Here is a 21,952-nt window from a genome sequence, read left to right on the forward strand (position 1 = left end):
TGGACTGGGTCCCTGGGTTTGAGCAGCAGGCCGCTTCCCCAACCTTCCCCAGCCCTTCCCGAGGACGCGGACCCTCGGGGCCCCGAGACAGAGCTGGGTCGGCGCCCGGCGCCTGAGCTCTTTCGGGGAGAACTCCGAGCAAGAAGTCCGTCTGGCCGGCCGGAGTTCGGGCTGCTGGAGTCACACACTTCCGCGTGGGTTCCTTCAGGGACCCCCTCCTCTGCTCTCAGGGCCCTCAGACTAGTCACGCGCGTGTTTAGGAGGCTGCGCGGGAGGCCGCACGAAAAGCTGAACAGGCAAGCCGACCGGATTGCTTTTCACTTCCCCCACTCTTTCCCTCCCCCGCTCGGGTGTACGAACACGGGCGAACCCCTACTGTTCTGTCTTTCATCCCTTAGGGTCCCTTCTCCAGTCTCCCTCTGCTCTCTTTCTCTCCCTTCGCCCTCCCTCCCGACAGGGGCCACGGACTGTAAGACTGGGCGCTGGGCCTCCGGCCACGGGCAAAGAGATCTGCGGCTTCTCAAAAGAGCAGAGGAGCCCGACCCGCGACCGCTGACAAGCTCACGAGCCGCTCAGCCATTGGCTCCCTGCACGTCGGCGTCGCTTGCTCGCAAGGGCGCGGCCAATGGGGGCGGCAAGGCTCGGCGCGCAGCCCGGGCGGCGTGGGCGCGGTGCGGCGAACAGCGGCAGTGGCCGTGACGTCACGGGAGGGGGTCGGCGCCGCCCGCCAGCAGCCGGATTACAAGCGAACGCGCCGGGCAGCCGCCGGAGTCACACGGCGCCGCGTCTCCGCCGTCTTCTCCGCCTGCACCTGCTCCTTCGTTTCCTCCTCTTCCTCCTCCTCTTGTGGCCGCGAACACTGCGGCGTTGTCTGCTCCACAACTTTACGAGAAAGTTCAGAAACTCGGCTCCTGGGGCGGTTAAGTCGTACGCGACAGCCACCTCGGGGAGCCGCCGGGCAGCTCTGAGGGCGCGCAGCCGCCTGGGCTTCGGGGTCGCTGCACCTGACACGTCCTCCGCTGCCGCCTGGTGCCAGGCTGTGAGCGACCCAGGCGGCGGCGGCAGAGGCGGCGCAGCAGCCTCAGGGGTCACCTCCTGACGCCCCCGCCTCCACCGCCGCCCACATGCGCGGTCGTTCCTGGAGCGCGAGCTCCGTGCTTCCTCAACAATTTCTGTAACTTTCCCCCAGTCTTCCTTTCTTGCCATCCTTACTTTTTGCATAAGGGGAAAAAGTTGTGTCGAAACTGTCCACCGATTGTCACCTCCCAATAATCCTTCCCTCCCTCCCTCCCCACTTTTTTTTTAAGCGGCAACAACATTGTTTAGTGTTCATTTTACGATCAATAGCTTTCTTTGCTTGGTCGGGGCGGCTGCTGAGCGGCGGAGTGGCGTGGACCTCATGTAGAAATGACAACAATGGAAGGGGCCAGCGGGTCGAGTTTTGGAATAGACACGATTTTGTCCAGTGCCAGTTCGGGCAGCCCCGGCATGATGAATGGAGATTTCCGCCCACTCGGAGAGACTAGGACCGCGGATTTTAGAAATCAGGCCACTCCATCCCCCTGTTCAGAGATTGATACGGTAGGAACGGCGCCTTCCTCTCCCATCTCTGTCACCATGGAGCCTCCGGAGACGCATCTGGTAGCAGACGGGCCCCAGCATCACCACCACCTCCACCACAGCCAGCAGCCGCCGCCACCAGCCGCAGCCCCAACGCAAAGTTTGCAGCCTTCGCCGCCGCAGCAGCCGCCGCCGCCGCAGCCATCGGCTCAGCAGCTGGGCTCGGCGGCCTCGGCCCCCAGGACTTCCACCTCTTCTTTTTTAATTAAAGACATCCTGGGCGACAGCAAACCTCTGGCGGCGTGTGCACCCTACAGCACCAGCGTGTCCTCTCCTCACCACACCCCGAAGCAGGAGAGCAACGCAGCGCACGAGAGCTTCAGACCAAAGCTGGAGCAGGAGGACAGCAAAACCAAACTCGACAAGCGGGAAGATTCCCAGAGCGACATCAAATGCCACGGTGAGTCGTGCCGCCTCGGCCCCCTCAGCCTCAGCCGTCTAGCTTCTCCTGCTGGTTCCCTGTCACCCCTTCAGTCTCCCGCAGATCTCTCTGATGGGGAGTTATTCCGGCACCTTCTAAGGCAATTGCTCCGCAACTAAAAACTGCAGGCGGGAGGGAGGCCTGGGCGTGCGGTTTCGAGACTGAAGACTCGACCGAAGTTCTGCTTATTGTTACATTTCTACCTCTCAACCCACACCGACATCCACGTCCTTTCTTCGTTTTACTTAATTTTAATTTGTTAGGAAAGGGCCAGCGGCGAGGGTATCTGACCGGAAATACTTTCGTTGATAAAAGGCAAGGACTCGAGATGTTTTTAAGCCGAGACCTGGTGAGTGCGAATAGGGAAACGTGGGAGGAACAGGCTTAGCTAGCGTGGTGTCTTGGGGTGTGATCACAACATGGTACTTACTCTTTAATGAAAATTATTTCATTCGCCCTACACACCATATTTTCTAAACAACAGCACAGGAATTATCAGACTTAATGAAGGAAAAATTTCTGAGTCGATTAACAGAGCAACTTCTTGAAAATTAGACCCTGGTTAATATAGGGAAGTCCACAAGATAAAAATTTGTAATCAGGTTTTCAGTATTTTTTAAAAACCCTTCTTACCCCATGGCCCCATGGGCCCCATGAATATCTGCATTTTAGTAAAATTTCTGGCTCCTTACAAGTAATCGAGACATAGCACTTATGAAAGGAAAATTTATGGAATTGAATTTATCTATTTTTTGTAAAATCAGAAGATGGCAATTGAAATTGTCCTTCAACTCCCTTTTTCACATTGTTCAGACAGTTTCATAAGTGTTCTGGTCTTTACGACAAACACATTTCAACATAGCAGGAAAGTTCGTTTTTTCTTTATTAAGTGGTCTATTATTATTACCATTACTATTACTGTTATTATTATTAATCTTTGCCATCTCTGGGAAAGATGTGCGCGGACTGTCCGGAAGGTAGGATATTGGCTCCTCATTTTACTATTACAACATTAGCATAATAGTGCCCAAAACAGATGTACAGTCTGGTCTGGTGATTTTTTGTGCACCAACCTCCCCAGTGGGTCAATTAGAGAGATTATTGTTCTTCCTGCAGGGAAGATCAAGGAGCGCAGCAAAAAACGGGTACAAACAGAGAGGGATTGACATATCGATTTCCCAGCATTTCAGTAAAAAACCAAAGTTGACAAATGGAATCCGGAAATCTCTGGGCTGTCACCTGAATGGGTTCAGTGATTTTGAGCTCAGCTCGGTGTCTGGGTGACATATTTTTTTGGAAGCTTTGCAAAACGTGATGCAAGCAGCTGCAGAGACCTTGATTCCAACATTTCCCAAGTGTACCTGATAAAGGAAAACAAATGCCTATAACTTTGAGTAAACAGAAAAAGTAAAATGAAAAAGGTGCCCCCTCCTCAAAAAAAGAAACAAAATAGAAAGATCTTTTGAAAACTACTGAATTTAAAAAAAAAAAGGAGGAAATCATAGTGAAAAACAATAAAGCAAATGGATAGGGTCTCCCCACCCTTCCAGTAAGTAAACAGTAACAAAAAGACCCTTTATTATAAAGTATTTTTTCTTTTTCAGTTTCAAAGGCGGAGAGATCAGATACTCTTTTAGAACTCTTTTAAGGAGCTCCACACAAGGCTCCATACTCTCTAGATAGAAATTAGTCCACTTTCTCCATACTGGCTGAAGTCCAAGTGTGTGTGTGAGGAGGGTGGCATAGTATAGTCCCTAGAGACTAGCAGCTGGCTTGGGAATGTGGAAATGTGTGCCAGGAGGACACTCCATCTTTCCCTATTCCAGGCTAGTTTACTGAGCTGTGCCTGGGTTTCTGTCATAGGAACAAAGGAGGAAGGAGACCGGGAGATTACAAGTAGCCGAGAGAGTCCCCCTGTGAGAGCCAAAAAGCCACGCAAAGCCAGGACGGCTTTCTCTGACCACCAACTCAATCAACTGGAGCGTAGCTTTGAGCGGCAGAAGTACCTGAGTGTGCAGGACCGCATGGACCTGGCTGCCTCACTCAACCTCACTGACACCCAGGTCAAGACCTGGTACCAGAACCGCAGGTAAGGGAGGCTCTGTGGGGGAGCAAAGCATCTCACCATCTGGGTCATGACTATAGCACTAGTCTTCTTCCCTCCTGGCCTTGGGAGACACTGGGGATTCAGAGGGCTTAGAGTGGGCACTTGGGGACTTTCAAGCAGGGGCAAGGATTAGCCACTCCCCCAAGGTGCGAGCTCTCCGTAGGCAGCTTAAGTTTAGAAAATTTTGCACTTCTAAGTGTCTTAACATGTGCTACTTTCCCTCTCAAATCTGACTGGCTGGAATCCCCCCCCCCCCACTTTGCCCCAAAATCAGTCAAGCCACACCTTCTCAAAATCAGACATCTGTGCAGCTGACACTCAGGCTCCTGGAGCCTGCAAGGTGTGCCCTTTGGGCCTGCCGCACACTGGTTCTAAATGTCTGCAGCTGGCCATAGAGCCTAGCTATTTTGGTCTTGGAAGAACTGCCCCACTGCTTTGACTTAAATGTCTTTGCCTTGGCCTGTGAGGTGGCCAGGACAGGTAGGGTGGACAGCAGCAGGCGGGAGAATGAATCAGCATCTGGTTAGGCATCCATACTGAGCATCTGTCCCCTGTTCTGGCTGCCTCAGAGCCCACCAGGAACCTCATAGGAAATTAGGAAAGGGGCTGGCAGAGCTTGCAAGGTCCCTGAACTGTAGAGGAAACCCAGACAAACTGAGGCCGAGGTTATACTGTGTTTCCAATCCAGATAGGTGTCTCCCTTGTCTGGATTTTTCTCTCCCCCTCCTTTTCTCTCGTTTGTGTTCTAATCGTCCATAAGTGCAGTTGGAAATGCCCATCCAGTTGTCATCTTTACCATAATTTTCTGTCTCATTACATACGGTTTCAGCCACCCTAATTCTGTCGGAAAACATTAGTGTCATTTGTAGCCAATTTAAAATGGACGACACGTTTATTAATTTGGCTGGAGCTGCCGGGTATGGATGGCCTACCAGTCTTGAGTTCCTTTATAAGGCATTTGAGCAAAAGCCTCTTCTCCTTCTGTTCTTAAGGAGAGTGCAGTGGGGCAGAGAGGAGACTGAGAAAAGCTGATCACAGATTTTAATTGTTACTCTGTCCCTGAGGAGAAAATATTTTGAAATGCATTTTTCCCCTCCCGAAATGGCCCGGAGGTACTGACCCCTTGGGAGAGCACTCCCACAAACGAATTCCGTTTGGAAACCTTGCTACCTTCCTCTGCCTAAGCCCCCTGCCTCCTGTAAGGTCCTGTCAGGCTGATGAGAGAGATGTGTCCCCACAGCCCCGAGGACTGAGAGGGGCCAGGTCCAAGGCCCAGGAATCTCTGTGTCCCTTTGTTTACCGTTTCTTCTCTCTCTGCCTCAAGAAAGGGGAGGGGGGAGGGGCAGAGAGACACTCTGGGATTGTTGGGGAGCCACTCAATGGGGAAAGGAATTAGAGGAGGAGGGAGTGGATCACCCATAGAAAGAGTGGCCTTAGTTGGCCTTCAAGAAAGTTTTGGGAGGTAGCCAAACTATAAGGGGTGGCGGCAACCCGCGAGCAGAGGATCAGGAAGAGGCAGCAAAGCTGTAGAATTTCATTTGTGAATTCTCAGACATCGAAAGTGTCATTTATGAAATCCACTTGGCTTTTGGTCACTCTGTGAGCAAGAGGGTGGTGTTGGGATGCGAGGTGCAGAAGATTCCTATTCTCGGAGCTCTCTCGGCCTCCTGTCCTCCAGGGAGAGAAGGCCGGAGAGGGCAAGAGGAGGGGCCTTGGCGCCTGGACCATTCCCACAGCTGCGGGGTGCGTGCATGTCCTCTTTTTTTCAGGACCAAGTGGAAGCGGCAGACCGCGGTGGGCCTGGAGCTGCTGGCGGAGGCAGGGAACTATTCGGCACTGCAGAGGATGTTTCCGTCGCCTTACTTCTACCATCCCAGCCTCCTGGGCAGCATGGACAGTACTACCGCAGCCGCAGCGGCCGCCGCCATGTACAGCAGCATGTACCGGACTCCTCCTGCGCCCCACCCCCCGCTGCAGCGGCCCCTGGTGCCCCGCGTGCTCATCCACGGTCTGGGGCCCGGGGCACAGCCCGCTCTCAACCCCCTGTCCAACCCCATTCCAGGCACCCCGCACCCCCGGTGAAGGACAAGAACCAGGACAGCGCTGCAGTCCCTCTCCCATTCCCTCCCCTACTCGGACTGCTGTCCTTTCTCTCCCCGCACCGGGCCGACCGGCCTCCCTGGCAGCGGACCTGGGAAGCCACGAAGGGAGAAAGCAAGACACTCACCAATGGGCGGGGCCCCCAGAGAGGAGCCAGCACTCTGCTGTCCCTCTCCCCACCCCCAGAGACAGGGCTGGAAAGCTCCCCCACTGCAGTGTGACTGGTGAAAACGCTGACCCCACACAAAGTGCGATCAGTAAGTGAAAACATCAACAAAAACAAAACCTCAAGTTCTTTTAAAAATGACTTTAGGGACATGCAGGAGGGAGGGGGGGAGGGGTAAGGAGGAAAGAAACAAGGGCATGGAGAGGAAACTGCACAGGCGGAGAATTGTAGACGGACAAACCGCCTCAACTTCTGAGGCGGAGGGCGTTGCTGTGGACATTCCGCCTGCCCCAGAGAAAAGAGGAGGGTAACTGAGAACTTTGCACTGATTTCTCATGACCTTTTTTCTTTTGGAAAAGTGGCATGCTCCATAATATGAAGAAAAATGTACATTTGAAAGACTGAGTGATAAGTGATATATCATATTTATTATATGTTGTCCAAAAAAGAGTCACTTATATACGTTAGTAAAACATGATTTTTCTTTTCATGTCTTTTTGATTCAGTAAAATAAATGCTTAGACAAAAATATAGATTTTTTGTGATTGAAAATTACAAAAATAAAGTTTATCTTTTTTTAACAAGTGATGAAATCCAAGGGAGCTGATTTTACTAAGGCAGAATGTACTATGATGAAGTGACCGATTTGATTTAGGAAAAAAAATTCTTTCCGGGATATTAGGAATTTATAAAATCTGTAAAGACGTGTCGGGTTGATTTGTATAAAAACAGCTCCATTTTTCATGCTGGCCTCTTCTGAGCCGTTATTTATATGTGTGGTTTTCTTTATTTTTAAGTGGATGATTTCAGAGCAGCCCGCGAGGCCGCGGAAGAAAGTCTGTCGTAGGTTGTTGGTGATTGATAAGTGAGCGGCCACTTTCCTTGCTGCCCGGGCCTCCTGGCAGCCCCAGCTGAACTGAGTCTGTCCGCCCCTCCTCCTTCTCCTAGTGTTCCTCCTGGGGCAGCCAGGGTCCCCAGTGTCCAGCGGGTGGGCGGATGCTACGCGGGCCTAGCAGCTGTTCCAAAGCCGTAGGCCCGGTGCCTGCACGGCAGGACAGCCTGCGAGCGTGAGGCTGCGGGGAGCGCAATTAGGACGCCCCAGGGACTCGGAGAAATCCAGCTAACGAACCCTCCTGGCGGCTTTGATCCTCGCCTTCTCATTCCCAGAGCGGGCATCCAGCCTGCTACCCCATGCCGAGCCTCTTGTCTTCGTGAGTAGGCTGTGCTGGGATGCCTCAAGAGGGAATGCAACTCTGGCCGAGAGGTGCGTGCCAAGCTTTTTATCCGAGCCTGTGGAGGAGTTGGGACCACAGAAGCAGAGGACCTGCCCAGAGAGTGGAGGAGGCCCTCTACCTGCTTTAGGAGTGTGTGTGAATGGGTGTGTAAATACTTGTAGTAACTTGTCAAGGGCCTGATATCTGCCCAGCCGTGCACCCCACCATGCTTCACACTCAGGACTACACGAGAGGGAAAAACTGAATGGTGGTGGGGTGGGGTGGGGTGCAGTTCCTGGGCTGCCTCCACCTTCTACAGCCCCTAGCTTACATCTTGAGGAGCCAGAGAGTAGGATCCCATATTGAGTATCCTCATATCTCTGTCCTCATTCCTATCTTTGAACAGTGTCAAAGGCGTAAGACATGCAGCAGAAACATATCCAGACCCATCCTCCAACTTTCTCTGATATTTGGACCTTAGTAGAGCTACAAAACATTTTTAAGAATTTAGAGTGCTGTGGGAGTCTGTGTTGGGGAGGAGTGGATAAGAAGGGAAGAAAGAAGTGAAATCCAGGAGGAAATTGCCTCAGGCGCCTCAATCAGACCTTTGCTAATTAAGGAGCCGTTTGCAGATTTCTCTCCAGCTCATCAATTTGTTTTAAAAACGGTCTTGGTCTTGTTTGATTCTAACAAAAGGATCTGGACTGCCCCTTTTCCTTTTCTTCCTGCTGAGCTGGGGTAAACTCGGGCAGCTGGGCTGAGCTGGAAACTGGGAGTCACTGTGACTAGGGGGAGTGCCCAGTGCCGGAGCACTCAGCAGCTTAGGAGCACGCTTCTAATTCCATCTTAGCTGCTGCTCGGTCTTACAGTCAAGTTGAAGTAATTCAAAATGGTCTGCCTGGGTCTAAGAAGGTACTTTCCAAGGCTTGGGAGTACTATAATTTCTGTCTGCACTGGTCCTGGGACTGGTCAGCTTCGACACAGTGGGACCTGGAGTTCACACATCCCAGGTTCCTTACAAAAAATGACCTCAGGCCTAGACGGGAAAAACACACAAACATACAGATATAAACAAAGCTCTAGCACCCATCTGCTGCCAGTAGCTCACCAGCCATTCTGCTGAGCAGCCTGTGTGCTGCCCCTTCACTGCCAAGGCTGAACTTGGACTGCATAGATGGACAATGCAGGGGGAAGCATGTGTCTATAGAAACCAAGGTTTCTTAAAAAAAAAGATTTTACTTATTCACTTTTAGAGAGAGGGGAAGAGAAGGAGAAAGAAAGGGAGAGAAACATCAATGTGTGTTTGCCTCTCGCTTACCCCATTGTGGGGAGCTGGCCTTCAACCCAGCCATTGTGCCCTGACCAGGAATGGGACTTGTGACCCTTTGGTTCACAGCCCGAGCTCAATTCACTGAGCTACACCAGCCAGGGCATGTTTCTTAATGAACTTCATATTCCACTGCTACTAGAAATTACTCTAGACTCACCAGAGTCCTCCCAAATTTGCTTTTCTTCAAAGTCGTATTACCACCCCCACAACCATGCTGCTGAAAGTGCCAATTCTCTTTCTAAATTTTGCTTCCCGTTGCATCTAAGTTGTCAAATTGGATGATGAGGGTAGGGGGTTGTTCCAGGAAAAAAGTCGAGTCCTGGATTTCTTCTCTTCATTCTTTCTGCAGCATCACTGCCAAGGGCACTGCAGCAGGTGACTCTCACTTCAAATATCGCCAAACTACTGCTTGAAAGTCAAATGTAAACCCAGTCCTGTCCTTTAAAATGGGTCCTTCTGTCCTCCGTGCCTGCCCAACAAAGTGGAGGGGGACAGTAGCTAGGAGGTGATGAGTACAACTTTTCTGAAAAGCAATGAATGAGATAACAGCCATAGGTCTCTCCTCTTGGGAGATCTGGAGTTAGCTGTGAAGGCCCAGAGGAAAGCAGTCTCTGGGAGCTGCACTCCTTTTCTTTTCCCACCTTCAGCTGGCATCTGAAGGGCACTCCACAACTACACACCATTTGTTTTGCTCCTTCATTAAATTGGGGACTGGCAAAAAACAGTCTTTCTGTGGCAATCTTTGCTTGCTACTGGAACACAAACTTCTTTTAGAGTGAAGTCTAAACACCCACGAAGGCCTCTGAGATTTGCCCACCCCAAGACCAGCTCTTGGAACCCCAGCAAGTCTAGCACAAATTTGCAGGGAGTGTGAAATGAGTTAACTCCTCAGCTAGCAGCTAGTCGTTTTAGCTCAAGCAGTAATTTTCAATGAGTTGCAAAGTAATGATTGCTGCTTGCCTTCATGCCTCCAGCAAATATACCTACCACCCTTGTGTCAGTTTATTTTTGCTCCACCCCTTAAAATGAAAGCCCACAAGATGGCAAATTAGACAGCCGATTTCCTCTGTTGCAAATGAAACTGCTTACCCTCAAACCAAGACTTCCCTCCTCCTCCCTCCCTGCCATCTGACTCCTGCTTAGGCAGCCCTTCCCCAGAAGTCTGCCGAGTCCCACCTTCCCTCTTTAAACAGGCAGCTTGTGAGTAGTTTGTTTTGCTATATTTTTAACTTTCTAAAAATATTTTGAAAAGCTCTCCCTAGGGCTAGGGAAACTTTAGTTCCTGTTAAGCCACGTGGTTACAAAAATATACTGGAAGAGAGCTGCCTGGTTTTCTAAAAAGCCAGAAACGGCTTGAAGTCAACATACTTGGAAAAAAATTGACTTTTTGTCACTGGTGAGAACAGTCAGGAGCAGGAGTGAGCCTCCAAGGGAATTGGTCTTTCCCCCATAGCTCTGGATCCTTGGAGAGGAAAAGCTGGCTTGCTCTGTGCCTTGGCAGTTGTCTAGAGATGTGGGAAGAACAGTGAGTGCAGACTTCTTTAGGGCTTACCCCGTGGACCCTGGAACAGGCTCCTTGAGTCTCCTACTAGGTCTTTGTCCAGTCCTGCTTCCTTGGCCAGTTGCAGCCTTTCTCTTTACAATTTCTTTCCCTGAAGTTGGGCACATAGCCAGGGTCCAGTGCTCCTTTCTTCTGACCTCTGGCACATCTGAACAGCCCCATGGCTGAGTAGGGATAAATGTGTGGCATTGGGGGTGTGCGCTTTCAGAGAAAGGGAAGTGTCACTGGCCTCTTGCATTGGAAAACCAGGTTGGCTGTCTCAGGACGATGAGATGACTCAGGAGGGACTTTCTTCATCCCCTCCTTCGGGCTGAATTTTGAAGGTGTCTGTTAGTCTGAGTATTGGTGGGCGGACCACCTCAGCCAACCTGGCATTCTTTGTTTCTCTTCTCTCCGCTCCGCTCACTCGGTTTCTCTCTCCTAGCACCACAGACAGCTCCCTGGGCGCCTGTACGAGCAAAGTATCCAGGCGGAGGGGTTCCAGGCAAAGCTTAGGAGACCGCAAGGGGCGCGCCGGGTTAGGGTCCGCTGCGCCCGTGGAGGACGTCAACGAGGTGATTACAAAGCAACCTCCTCGTGAGCATTTCCTGATTAGCTCTCGGTCCAAAAAGGGTCACATTCCAAAGAACAGAATCTTCAGATCAATAAAATAACTCACAAACCAAAAGATCTCGGGGTTAGTGCTCAGTGACAAATCAACTCGAAACCGACCCTATTTAATAAGTTCTAAGTGGAAGCCAACTGGAGAGGAGCGGGGAGTCAAGTATGCTGCTTCGAAACCCTTGTGCCCAGGCTGCAGCGAGGTCGCCCATGGAACCTCTCTAAATTGCAGTCTCACTTCCTCCGTTTGTGCAGCACCGCGTGTGCTCACCGAAAGGCAGCCTCGGTGGATGGAAGCCCAGAAGAAGCGGTCCGAGGCGGCCGCCCGCCCTGCAGTTCGGTTGAGCCGAGGCCCTGGATCTCCACCGCTGTTCCCACCTGGTGTCTCTGCCCTGCCATTCTGGGACTCATCCAGCTCTAGCTACTATCCGGCCCTGCGGGAGCTCCACTGAAAGAAGAGGACCTTCGCGAGCGCGAGATTGAACTTGATTTACGATGAAAGGGCTATGTTATTTTGTGGAGCTCATCCCCCCCCCTCCCCAACCCACCCATATCTCCCACTGCTTGACTTGATTCATTAGTCTAGAGGCCCTTGGTTTAGAGGTCTTCCAGCCCACTCCTAACGCATTGCAGCCAGCGCTTTGCGAGCCCGGCTCCAAGCCGGGCCACAGCGCTGGCCCCGCAAAGGATCTCCCGCTGTGTGTGCCCCAGCCCAGCCTTTGGGCTCCTCCCACCTCGGGGACAGCCTGGCGACCACAAGTTTCTGCTCCCGGTTACAGACGGCGTTTCAGGGAGGAATGCGCGCATCAAGACCGCATAGACCCCGGACAGGAATCCAGATGCTTTAATGAACGGTGCTTGGACTGGGCCAGCAGAGCAGGGCCCTTCTCTCACATCTCTGTGGGCTCGGGAGGGACTTTAAAGCTTTTTCTTTTCTTTTCTTTTTTTTTTACGAAGATAATAAAATAATCTTTGCCAAGGTGGGAGCTCATATCCGTAGCCCTCTTCATATGCTTCCTCCCCCCAAAGGCCCCATCATTGGAAATGGCTGCCTCCTTCAGATTTTTCCTTAATTCTTGGAAGCCAAATCCTTTTTGTTGACCCCTCCCCCCAATTTCCCCTCTGGCTCTCCTCTTCCTCTTTCTTGTTAAAGTTGCAGGGATGGAGATGCTAAGTGGAATTTAGAAACTGGTAAAGACGTGTAGCAGCATAGATTGCCCACATTTGTAAGCTCAAGAAGCATTGGGGAGCCAGCAAAGCCTGTAGGGTCTGGAGGAAGGGGTGTTCTAGGTGCACATCCTTAGGTGAAATGGGAGGAAAAGTTTTCTATAGAGAGACATATTGGTCTGTCACCTCAAGAGAGAGGAATTCAGCATTGATGGTACACTGTTTCCCTCCTCCCCTGCTATAAAATTAGAGTGCCCATTGTGGAAAAATAGTCTACATTCTAAAACCAGTAGGCTGACAGAATGTCAGAGAAAGAAGTTGGTGCTACTCACTTCCTGTTGCAGGGAAGCTGAGCTACTTGGCATAGTTTCCTGATGTGGGAGTCCTCCAAGTGAAGAGACCACAGTAGGCCTCTTTCTCGCAAGGCAGTTTTCTCCTTGAGTGAATTGCTGTGAAATGATTTCTAGTGATCCAATTTGAAGCTTTTTTTCCCTTAAGATTTCTCATTTGAAAGAATTGGCATGTCATAATTTCTGAAAGATGCAAATAATGTTTGGTAAGTATGGAAAGAGCTGATTGCACAACTTTCTTTTGCACCAACTCTTGCCTGCCTCAGGCTGGGCATTTGCAGAGCTATCGGAAGGGGAGATCTAGCCCAGATTTTAAGACACAGAGTTACCCATTGGAAGTAGAGTGTATCAGAGCCACAAATCACTTTAAAACATCAAATTGTCATTTATTTACTCCATTTCCCACAAACTTGTTCTGTTAATAATGGAAGCTTACAGAATAGTTTCCATTCAATTAAGATTTCAAAAGGATATCTACTTCCTCACCAACCTTGAGTGAGCACACTGTGGCATTACATTAAACATGTTCATTGTGAATAAATGCATAATTACCGTATAATCTTTCAGGGCTATTCATCGATAAATTGGCCCATAAAGTCATATAAAGCACAAATGGAGAAGTGTGGCATGGGGTACTTCATTTTATCTTCCTTCCTGGCAATCCGTATTTTGCATTTCCTCTGCTGACTTCTCTAGATTTATCTTGCAGTACATCACTAAGAACCAGTTCTCCCACCCATTCGTGTCACCCGTTAGCTCTCCGCCCACCCACCTCAGCCTTGACCAATCAGAGAGCAGGTAAGAAAGGGGTTGTCCTTCAACCCTGTGTAGAGTTTTCCCAGGCGTGCCTAGTTCCAAAGACCAGGCCCAAACTTTTGTTACCCATTTCTTTTACCTCTTTTGTTATCATTTTGGGTTACCTTGTACCCTTGTTGGGGCCAAAGGGATGACATTATGCAACTCCATGCACGCCACCCTGCGACTGATGGCCTAATTATCCTTGTAGAAGGCACAATTATTTTCACATGCCCAAAGTCCTCCCATGAAGATATTTATTAGGGTAGAATTCGATTAGAATTGATATAAACATTAAGATCTTTCCACCTCATTTAGCAAAGAAATAATGACTGCGTTCATTTCAGAAACTGCTAATAGATCTGATGGCCAGGGATCTGGTGAGAAGCGTCAGGTGAGTGAATTCAGTAAAGAAAGCCACTAGCCCACCTGCCTGGAAACTTAAAAAAAAAAAAACCCCAGGTCCTCAGAGTTGGTTCTGCTCTCCATTCCTGTCTTGCTTTTACCCTCCTGTTTTTTTACTTTGCTATTTTATATATTTGGGGTGTTTTTATGGGGGCAAAGGTAAGATGGGTCAAGCATTTCTATTGAGGGACATCAATGCTGAAAAGTTGACTTAAGCTTGTACATTTATTGAATCCTACTATTAACTTTCTGCAACAGGATTAAAAAAAAAAGAACTATTGAAAACACTGCTTATTTCCAGCAGTGCTGTATACTTCCATGGCATTTCAAGAAGGATCTCCCTTACTTGCCAACATGTTTACAGGCTTTTCTTTCCTTTATGAGAACATAAATGATCTAGTTCCTATGGAGAACATGTCTCTTACTTGGTTCTGCCCAGAAATTTGGCAAAAAGTTATTTTCCAATATCTACATTAATAAGTAATTGGATTTTAAGCAGAGCTGATCTTGATCCAAACCCAGGATTGGAAGGAATCTCAAATGTTATCTAGTTTATTACTTATTTTAAGCTTTAGTTTTTTTTCTACAACATATTTGCTTAGTGTTTTTTCCTCCCATCCATGTCTCTCTTCCATTTTTTTTCCTGTAAAGATAGAGAGAAAGGGAAGGAAAGAGATACTATAATATAGCATTTTCAGATGATTCTTGACTTTCAATTTTAATGGAATTAAATTTTTGTGGTCAAATCCTACTACAAAAGAAATAAACCTTCCATAAAAATTATTATTCCTATTATAAAAGTAATGCATGCTCACTGTAGAACATTTATAAAATACCAAAAAGTAGAGAGAAGAAATGAAGTCCTTCTTTTATCATTCAAAGACAAGTACTGCTAATACTTGATTTATTATTTCTAAATGTTTTGCTGTGAATTTTTACATCATTGTAATCACACTTCATCTGGGACATCATTTATGCTTTTCTCATGTAAAACCAGTATTTCTATGTATTATTTCAAACTCTTTGTAAGTATAATATTTGATACAAAATATTCTCTCTTGTAAATGTGTCATGATAGAGTCAACTATTCTTCCTTTGCTGGACATTTAGATTGTTTTCCTTAACTTGAGATAAATAATACTTCAGTGAGCACAAAAGCAAGATGTTGGAGAATGGATTCTATATGTTATTTGGTGTATCATTTTATTATTTATTTTGATTAGGAAGAGAAGCAATGAAAGAGTAAGATGACCAGCTCAAGAAGGGAAATGAATTACTGACCAAAGGCAGTGGTTTCAGTGAATAGTGCAAATTCAGTCTAAGCAAATTTAGAGCTGTGTGAATTAGCCTGCATATGTTGTGGTGAAGTAAACTAAGAATACCACTTGCTTTTTTTTTTTTTTTTTTTTTAGCGTGTACTTTGAGTGTCACTAGCTTTGGCAATCTCCTCATCAGAGGAAGCTTGCCTGACTAAAGAAGGAGAAAGAAGGTTAGGTCTCTTCTGAATTGGGATTGATAGTACATTGCCTGCCTGGTCTGCCCTACAGTTTTCTGTGCTCCAACTGTTCGGTGGGTAAAAAGGCTTTAGCTTCTTAGGGCTGTCAATTCGGCACCTGTCATCAGAACTAAATTCAGTTTAAAGAAAAAAAAAAAACAACAACCCACAAGGATATTTGAGGGTGAGGGCGGAGGGTCGAGGAAAAGAACTAAATAGCAATAGTCTCTCCTTTCATTTACATGACACACATTAACCATAACATAGAAGTTCCAAGAGAACTGTCTTGTTCTCTTGTCTCCAGGAGCCCATGTAGGGCGCTTTAATTGCCACATTTTCAAACCACTATAATGGTGAGGATGTCTTAGTAATTACCTTAATGAGATAACACCTTTCCTTCCCTCAACCTACTCATTATCATTCCTCTTGTTCAAATTTCAACTACAAAGAACTATACTTGTAAAAAAAAGTCTGAAATGTATTGTTCCAGGTCTCATACACTTAGAATAATCACCTTGCACATATCTTAAAATTATGAAAGAAATAGTACACACAGGCAATTCAAATATGTTAAAGGAAAGGCTTGAGATAAGTAAACTAAACATCTGGGTGCCCTTTAATTATTCTTGGCTGGATTCTTTATCTTGACCTATAGTGATGGTTAGGTGCCAAAGTGATGAATTTTAAGATGTTGGGCTGTGAAGACGTGCAGCTGCAACACTGATGGATTTAGGAAGGGATGGTAACAAGGTTAGCTGCATGTGAAGTGTGAATTGAGATTTTTGCAAAGAGACTGTGATTGCAGATGGGCATAATGTTGTACCCTTACATGAAATCTTGCTATTATTGTGTAATGGTCAGACAGAGTGTGAAATGACTTATTACTTTTCTTTTATTCTTTAATGAAGTTGGTTAGAGTAGCAGTACTACTGCTAGTCAATGGTAGTAAAGCACACACATGCAAAACTATGACAGGTGCTGATATATTAAATATTTATTTAGCTTTGACTTTTTCTCCTAATTTTTATGAATATCCATATGCAAACAGAAGCATCTCTTTATCTCTATAGTACAAATTGGCAGTGATTTGAATATCTGCATCTGCCATTATTATCCTCCATAGATACTACATAAAGCCATGGTGTGTATAAAATATTTCAACATCTAAGAAAATTTCATAACACTTTTAAGTGTTTAAAAATGCCATAATGCTTTTAGGCTGATTTCTGCATGGAATTGTGATTTGAAAACTCTATTTGGAGTTATATGGGTAACATTGAAATATCAGTTTATCGTTATAGTAGCTAGAAATGCTTTATGGAACAGAACATAGTAAAACCCATTATGAGGTACATTCTAGCATGCCTTGAGTTATAGGGAAGATCAAATTAGTTATTTGTTTTGTAATACGGGGTAAATATCCTTCCTCCTATTACACAGATCTTTCTTTATATCACATAGTCCATAGTGCAAATGTTTCTCTGCTTCTCAATATTAGCATCACAAAAGATAATACCTTAGGTTTTACAAATCAAACAGAAACAATGCTACCATGTTAAAAACAAAACAAACAAAAAACCCTCTCTCAGATGTACAGTTAATCTTTGGGCTCCACATGCTCATGTTAGAAACTAATAAATATGCATTTAATAAAGATTTGGTTTTGGAGATTGGGGTTTTTAGTCACTATAGAAAATTTTTATATGGCATGTAAGATTCAGTCATAAAGCATTGGTGTGATACTCTTTTTTAGAGTATATTTTATTGATTGCGTTATTACAATTGTCCTAGTTTTTCCCCCCTTTGCCTTTATTCACCTGGTATCTTCCTTCCTTCCAGCAACCTCCTCCTTAGTTCATGTCCATGGGTTGTGCATATAAGTTCTTTGGCTTCTCCATTTCTTATACTATTTTCAAAATCCCCCTGTATATTTTGTACCTACCAATTATGCTTTTTAATCCCTGACCTTTTCCCTCATTCTCCCCCTTTCCTCTTCCAGCTGATAACCCTCCATGTGATCTGCATACCTATGATTCTGTTCCTGTTCTGGTTGTTTGCTTAGTTTTTTTTTTTTTTTAGATTCTCTTGTTGATAGTTGTGAATTTGCTGCATTTTTATTTTTCATAGTTTTGATCTTCCTCTTTTTCTTAAATAAGTCCCTTTAACATTTCATTTAATAATGGCTTGATGATGATGAATTCCTTTAGCTTTACCTTGTCTGGGAAGCACTTTATTTGCCCTTTCATTCTAAATGATAGCTTTGCTGGATAGAGTAATTTTGGTCATAGGTCCTTGCTTTTCATAACTTTGAATACCTCTTGCCAGTCCCTTCTTGCCTGCACAATTTCTTTTGAGAAATCAGTTGATAGTCTTATGGTAACTCCTTTGTAGGTAATGGCTCTGCTTTTCTGTTGCAGCTTTTAAGATTCTCTCCTTATCTTTAACTTTTGGCATTTTAATTGTGATGTGTTCTTGGTGTGGTCCTCTTTGGGTCCAACTTCTTGGGGACTCCCTGTGCTTCCTGGACTCGTATGTCTATTTCCTTCACCAAATTAGGGAAGTCTTCTTTTGTTATTTTTTCCAGTAAGTTTTCAACTTATTGCTCTTCCTCTTCTCCTTCTGGCATCTCTATGATTTGGATGTTGGCACATTTGGTGATATTCCAGAGTCTTCTTATACTTCTTATACTACTCTTGTTTTTTTGAATTCTTGTTTTCTTCTTTCTATTCTGGTTGAATGTTTATTTCTTCCATATGTTCCAAATTATTGATTTGAATCTCAGCTTCCTTCTTTGAACTGTTGGTTCCCTGTAGATTTTTCTTATTATCAAACTTTGTTTTAATGGGTCTCAAAATTCTGTGACAGATTTTCATCAAGTTGTTTCCATTAAAAAGTTCTGATTTTAAAAACTAATAACTTAAAAATTGCCACATGCAAAAAACCCAATTGGTCCACAAAACATTTTCCTTTCCTTTTGGAGGTTTTATGATGCATTGTAATCATTAACCAGTTGTTTACTATTAAACTTAACTGACCAATTGAGACAAACTGTCCTGAGACTGTTCTTCCACCACTGATTAAGACTGGAGTAGCAGGTGTTGGGGATAATAATCATTTAGCCTTCTGAGCTTTCTGGGCAGACTTGATGACTTTGCCAGCTCCATTTGCCGCCTTGTCCACTGCTTTCATGACACCACCAGTACCTGTCTGTCTCATGTCATGAATAGCAAAGTGGCCCAGAGGAGGATAGTCAGGGAAGCTCTCAATACACATGGGCTTGCCAGGAACCATATCAATGATTGTAGCATCACCAGATTTCAGAATCTTTGGGCCATCTTCCAGCTTTTCCCCAGAACAATGATCAATCTTCTCCTTCAGCTCAGCAAATTTGCAAGCAATATGAGCTGTGTGACAATCCAGAACAGGTGCATATCCAGCACTGATTTGGCCTGGATGGTTGAGGATAATCACCCAAGCTGTGAGGCCAGCTGCTTCCATTGGTGGGTCATTTTTCCTGTCACCAGCCACATTGCCACGATGAACATCTTTGACAGACATGTTCTTGACATTGAAGTCCACATTGTCCCCAGAAAGAGCTTTACTCAAAGTTTCATGGTGCATTTCAACAGAGTTTACTTCAGTTGTAATATTGACTGGATCAAAGGTGACCATCATGCCAGGTTTGAGAACACCAGTCTCCACTTGACCCACAGGGACAGTACAAATACCACCAATTTTGTAGACATCCTGGAGAGGCAGATGTGGGGGCTTGTCAGTTGGATGAGCTGGTGGTAGGATGCAATGCAGAGCTTCAAGCATTGTGGTTCCACTGGCATAGCCATCTTTACAGATGAATTTCCATCCCTTAAACCAAGGCATGTTAGCACTTGACTCCAGAATGTTGTCACCATTCCAACCAGAAGTATGCTACTGTATCAGTGTTGTAGCCAATTTTCTTAATGTAGGTGCTGACTTTAACAATTTCCTCATATCTCTTCTGGCTGTAGGGCGGCTCAGTGGAATCCATTTAGTTAACATCAACAATCAGCTGTTTCACACCCAGTGTGTAAACCAGAAGGGCATGCTCACCAGTCGGCCCATTCTTGGAGACACCTGCTTCAAACTCATCAGCACCAACAGCAACAACTAGACCAGGAGAATAATCCTGAGATGTGCCCGTAATCATGTTTTTGATAAAGTCCATGTGTCCTGGGATATCAGTGATGGTCACATAATACTTGCTGCTTTCAAGTTCCTACAAGGCGATAATGGTGGTGATACCATGCTTGTGTTCAGCTTTCAGCTTTCCCAAGACCGAGACATACTTGAAGGAGCCCTTCCCCATCTCAGTAGCCTCCTTCTCAAATTTTTCTATGGTTCTTTTGTTGATGCTACCACATTTGTAGATCAGATGGCCAGTAGTGGTAGACTTGCCAGATTCTACATGTACAATGACCACATTGTTGATGTGAGTCTTTTCCTCTCCCACTTTGGCTTTGATTTAGTGGTGGTTTTTGCAACACCTGTTATGGTGGCACACCCATTGTGAAAAAAATACAATTTTTCTTTATTTCACTCAGTGTAACCTTCGTTTCTTCTTTTATGTTGTTGCTGTACTCAAAAAGTTCTTTGAGCATCCTGACTACCAGTGTTTTGAACTCTGCATCTGATAGGTTGGCTATCTCAGTTTTACTGAGTTCTTTTTCTGGGGTTTTGTTTTGTTCTTTCATTTGGGCCATATTTCTTTGTCTTCTCAATTTGGTAGTCTCCCTGTGTTTGTTTTGTGAATTAGGTAGAGCTGCTTTGATGCCCTGTCTTAGAAGCACTGTATATTGTCGAAAAGGCACCTGTAAATTGTAATTTATGTGGGGCAGAGCATTAGGTACTTCCCAGGGCAGAGCAACCCAATTCACTGCTTTGTGGTTCTGTGTGAGGGGAGGGCTTGGAGAGGAGACTGTGCCATTACCTGGCTTCTGGAGGTTTGCCTGGCTCTCCTCCCTTTTCCTGCCACTTCATCTACTCCCCATATGTAACTGGCAGCCTTCTATCTATTGCTCTGGTGTTGAATCCAAGAGTGGGTGGGTTTGTGTATGTTTTAAGACCATGTGGGCCCTTTAAGCAGAGTTTCCTGAAAATTCACCAGTTTTTTTCCACCACACCAACTCCCACTGGTGTTTACAGGCAGAAGTTACGGGGATTTATGTTCCCAGTGCTGGAACCGTGGGATCTGTAGTCTGGTCTGGGGCTGGGATTGCTCCCTCCCAAGGTATCCTTCTTGATTTTTATCCACCACATGTGAATGGGGGACTGCCTGTGCCTGTTCCACCACTGCCACTGCTTCTCCACACCACAATGTGCCTCTCCACCCATTTCCATGTCTCTTCCCCTCCTACTTGTCTGGATGAATGTGGCTTCCTTAAATTCTTGGTTGTTTGATTTCCATACATTTTGATTTTCTGACAGTTCTGGGTATTATCTGTTTTGAGACTTAGTTGTAATTCTTTTTGTGGTCATGTGAGGAGGTAAAGCGTGTCTACCTATACCTCCATCTTGACTGCTGATACTCTTGATATGAATAATAAATGTTTAGAAAAGACAAGTTCATCTTTAGTATATCTTCTTAATTTGAAAATTTACCATTTAAAAAAGTTTAATTTAAATTTGTTTGAGTATTTCATATTATTACATAGTAAGACCCTGGTGTAATAAAAAATTCTTGTTCTATATTTGGAATATAGTGAGAGTCAAACAATGTTCTTCAAAGCGACACAGATCAGCATTAGAAACATCTTAGAACAACTAGCCTAGAAACGTGATATTTAGTCTGGTCCTTCAGCACCAGTTTATCAACCCTTTCCCATACTTTCCTTTGGATTAACTTACTACATAGGCGGACAGAACTCCATGACGTGTAGTTCCTCATCACTCAAAAAATAAAATGATATATTTATTTAGATGAAATCTGGATATATAACCTGTCACACTACCTTTTTTCATTTCTTTTTATGGGCAGATGTTATTTTTTAGTAGACACTTCATTTTTTAAAATTTAAAAATTTTCTTATTTTTATTTTTCAGTTATAGTTTAATTTACATTCAATATTATTCTGTATTACTAGAAACCTTTTAAAGTGACCATAGTCTAAGATTGTAGTAGACTGAAGTTTTGGAGTTTCTCAAGATTGTTTGAAGAATATATGTAGTATGGCTAACTGTGGATATTTTTGAAGGACTTGAATTTGTGAGATAGCTTGATTCTGTATGTTTTAGATGTCAGTTTTAGGAAAGACATGCATTGTCATAGTTTATATGGTGACTTGGTCATATTTATAGAAAACTTGACTTTTGGCAACTGTAATTAGTGACCTCTTTAGTCTATATTCCCTAAACTTTAGTGCTGTGATTGGCTCACAGTCTACTAGAATCAGCCCTTCTATAGCTTTATGAAAGTAAATCTGTATCAAAGAACCCATTATGTGTTATGTAGATGAGAATCTGATCCACTACTTTATGAATTTCAGACTTTTAAAATGTTGGCTGAGTTGTATCTATTGCAGTTAACTGTGACAATATTTTAGGAATTGCATACAATTTAACACCAATGTTATAAAATGTTGAATA

At 45.4% G+C, this 21,952-nt stretch overlaps 2 protein-coding genes across 2 annotated transcripts; one reads left to right on the top strand and one right to left on the bottom strand.

The window, feature by feature from the left end:
* Nucleotides 1-1,368: 1,368 nt before the first annotated feature.
* Nucleotides 1,369-6,449, top strand: BARHL2 (BarH like homeobox 2). The gene is made up of 3 exons (XM_045847157.1): nucleotides 1,369-2,020; nucleotides 3,905-4,130; nucleotides 5,918-6,449. Exons 1-3 carry the CDS (start codon nucleotides 1,408-1,410, stop codon nucleotides 6,228-6,230), a joined length of 1,152 nt encoding a protein of 383 aa, XP_045703113.1. The 5' UTR covers nucleotides 1,369-1,407; the 3' UTR covers nucleotides 6,231-6,449.
* An 11,993-nt stretch (nucleotides 6,450-18,442) lies between these two features.
* On the bottom strand, nucleotides 18,443-21,192 carry LOC123824040 (elongation factor 1-alpha 1-like). Its single transcript, XM_045847155.1, is given in 3 exon segments — nucleotides 18,443-19,253; nucleotides 19,255-19,813; nucleotides 21,183-21,192. Coding segments are annotated over 3 exon segments (1,380 nt in total).
* Nucleotides 21,193-21,952: the final 760 nt, after the last annotated feature.

This window comes from Phyllostomus hastatus, unplaced genomic scaffold (assembly GCF_019186645.2).
Source record: "Phyllostomus hastatus isolate PE091 unplaced genomic scaffold, TTU_PhHast_1.1 phas_contig_524, whole genome shotgun sequence".
Lineage (NCBI taxonomy): Eukaryota > Metazoa > Chordata > Mammalia > Chiroptera > Phyllostomidae > Phyllostomus > Phyllostomus hastatus.

Bases quoted from the DNA above. Each gene is read 5' to 3' on its own strand.
- BARHL2 (XM_045847157.1), top strand. From the start codon at position 1,408: ATGACAACAATGGAAGGGGCCAGCGGGTCGAGTTTTGGAATAGACACG. The intron at 2,021-3,904 runs GTGAGTCGTGCC...TTTCTGTCATAG, and splicing joins GAGCGACATCAAATGCCACG to GAACAAAGGAGGAAGGAGAC. The intron at 4,131-5,917 runs GTAAGGGAGGCT...TCTTTTTTTCAG, and splicing joins ACCTGGTACCAGAACCGCAG to GACCAAGTGGAAGCGGCAGA.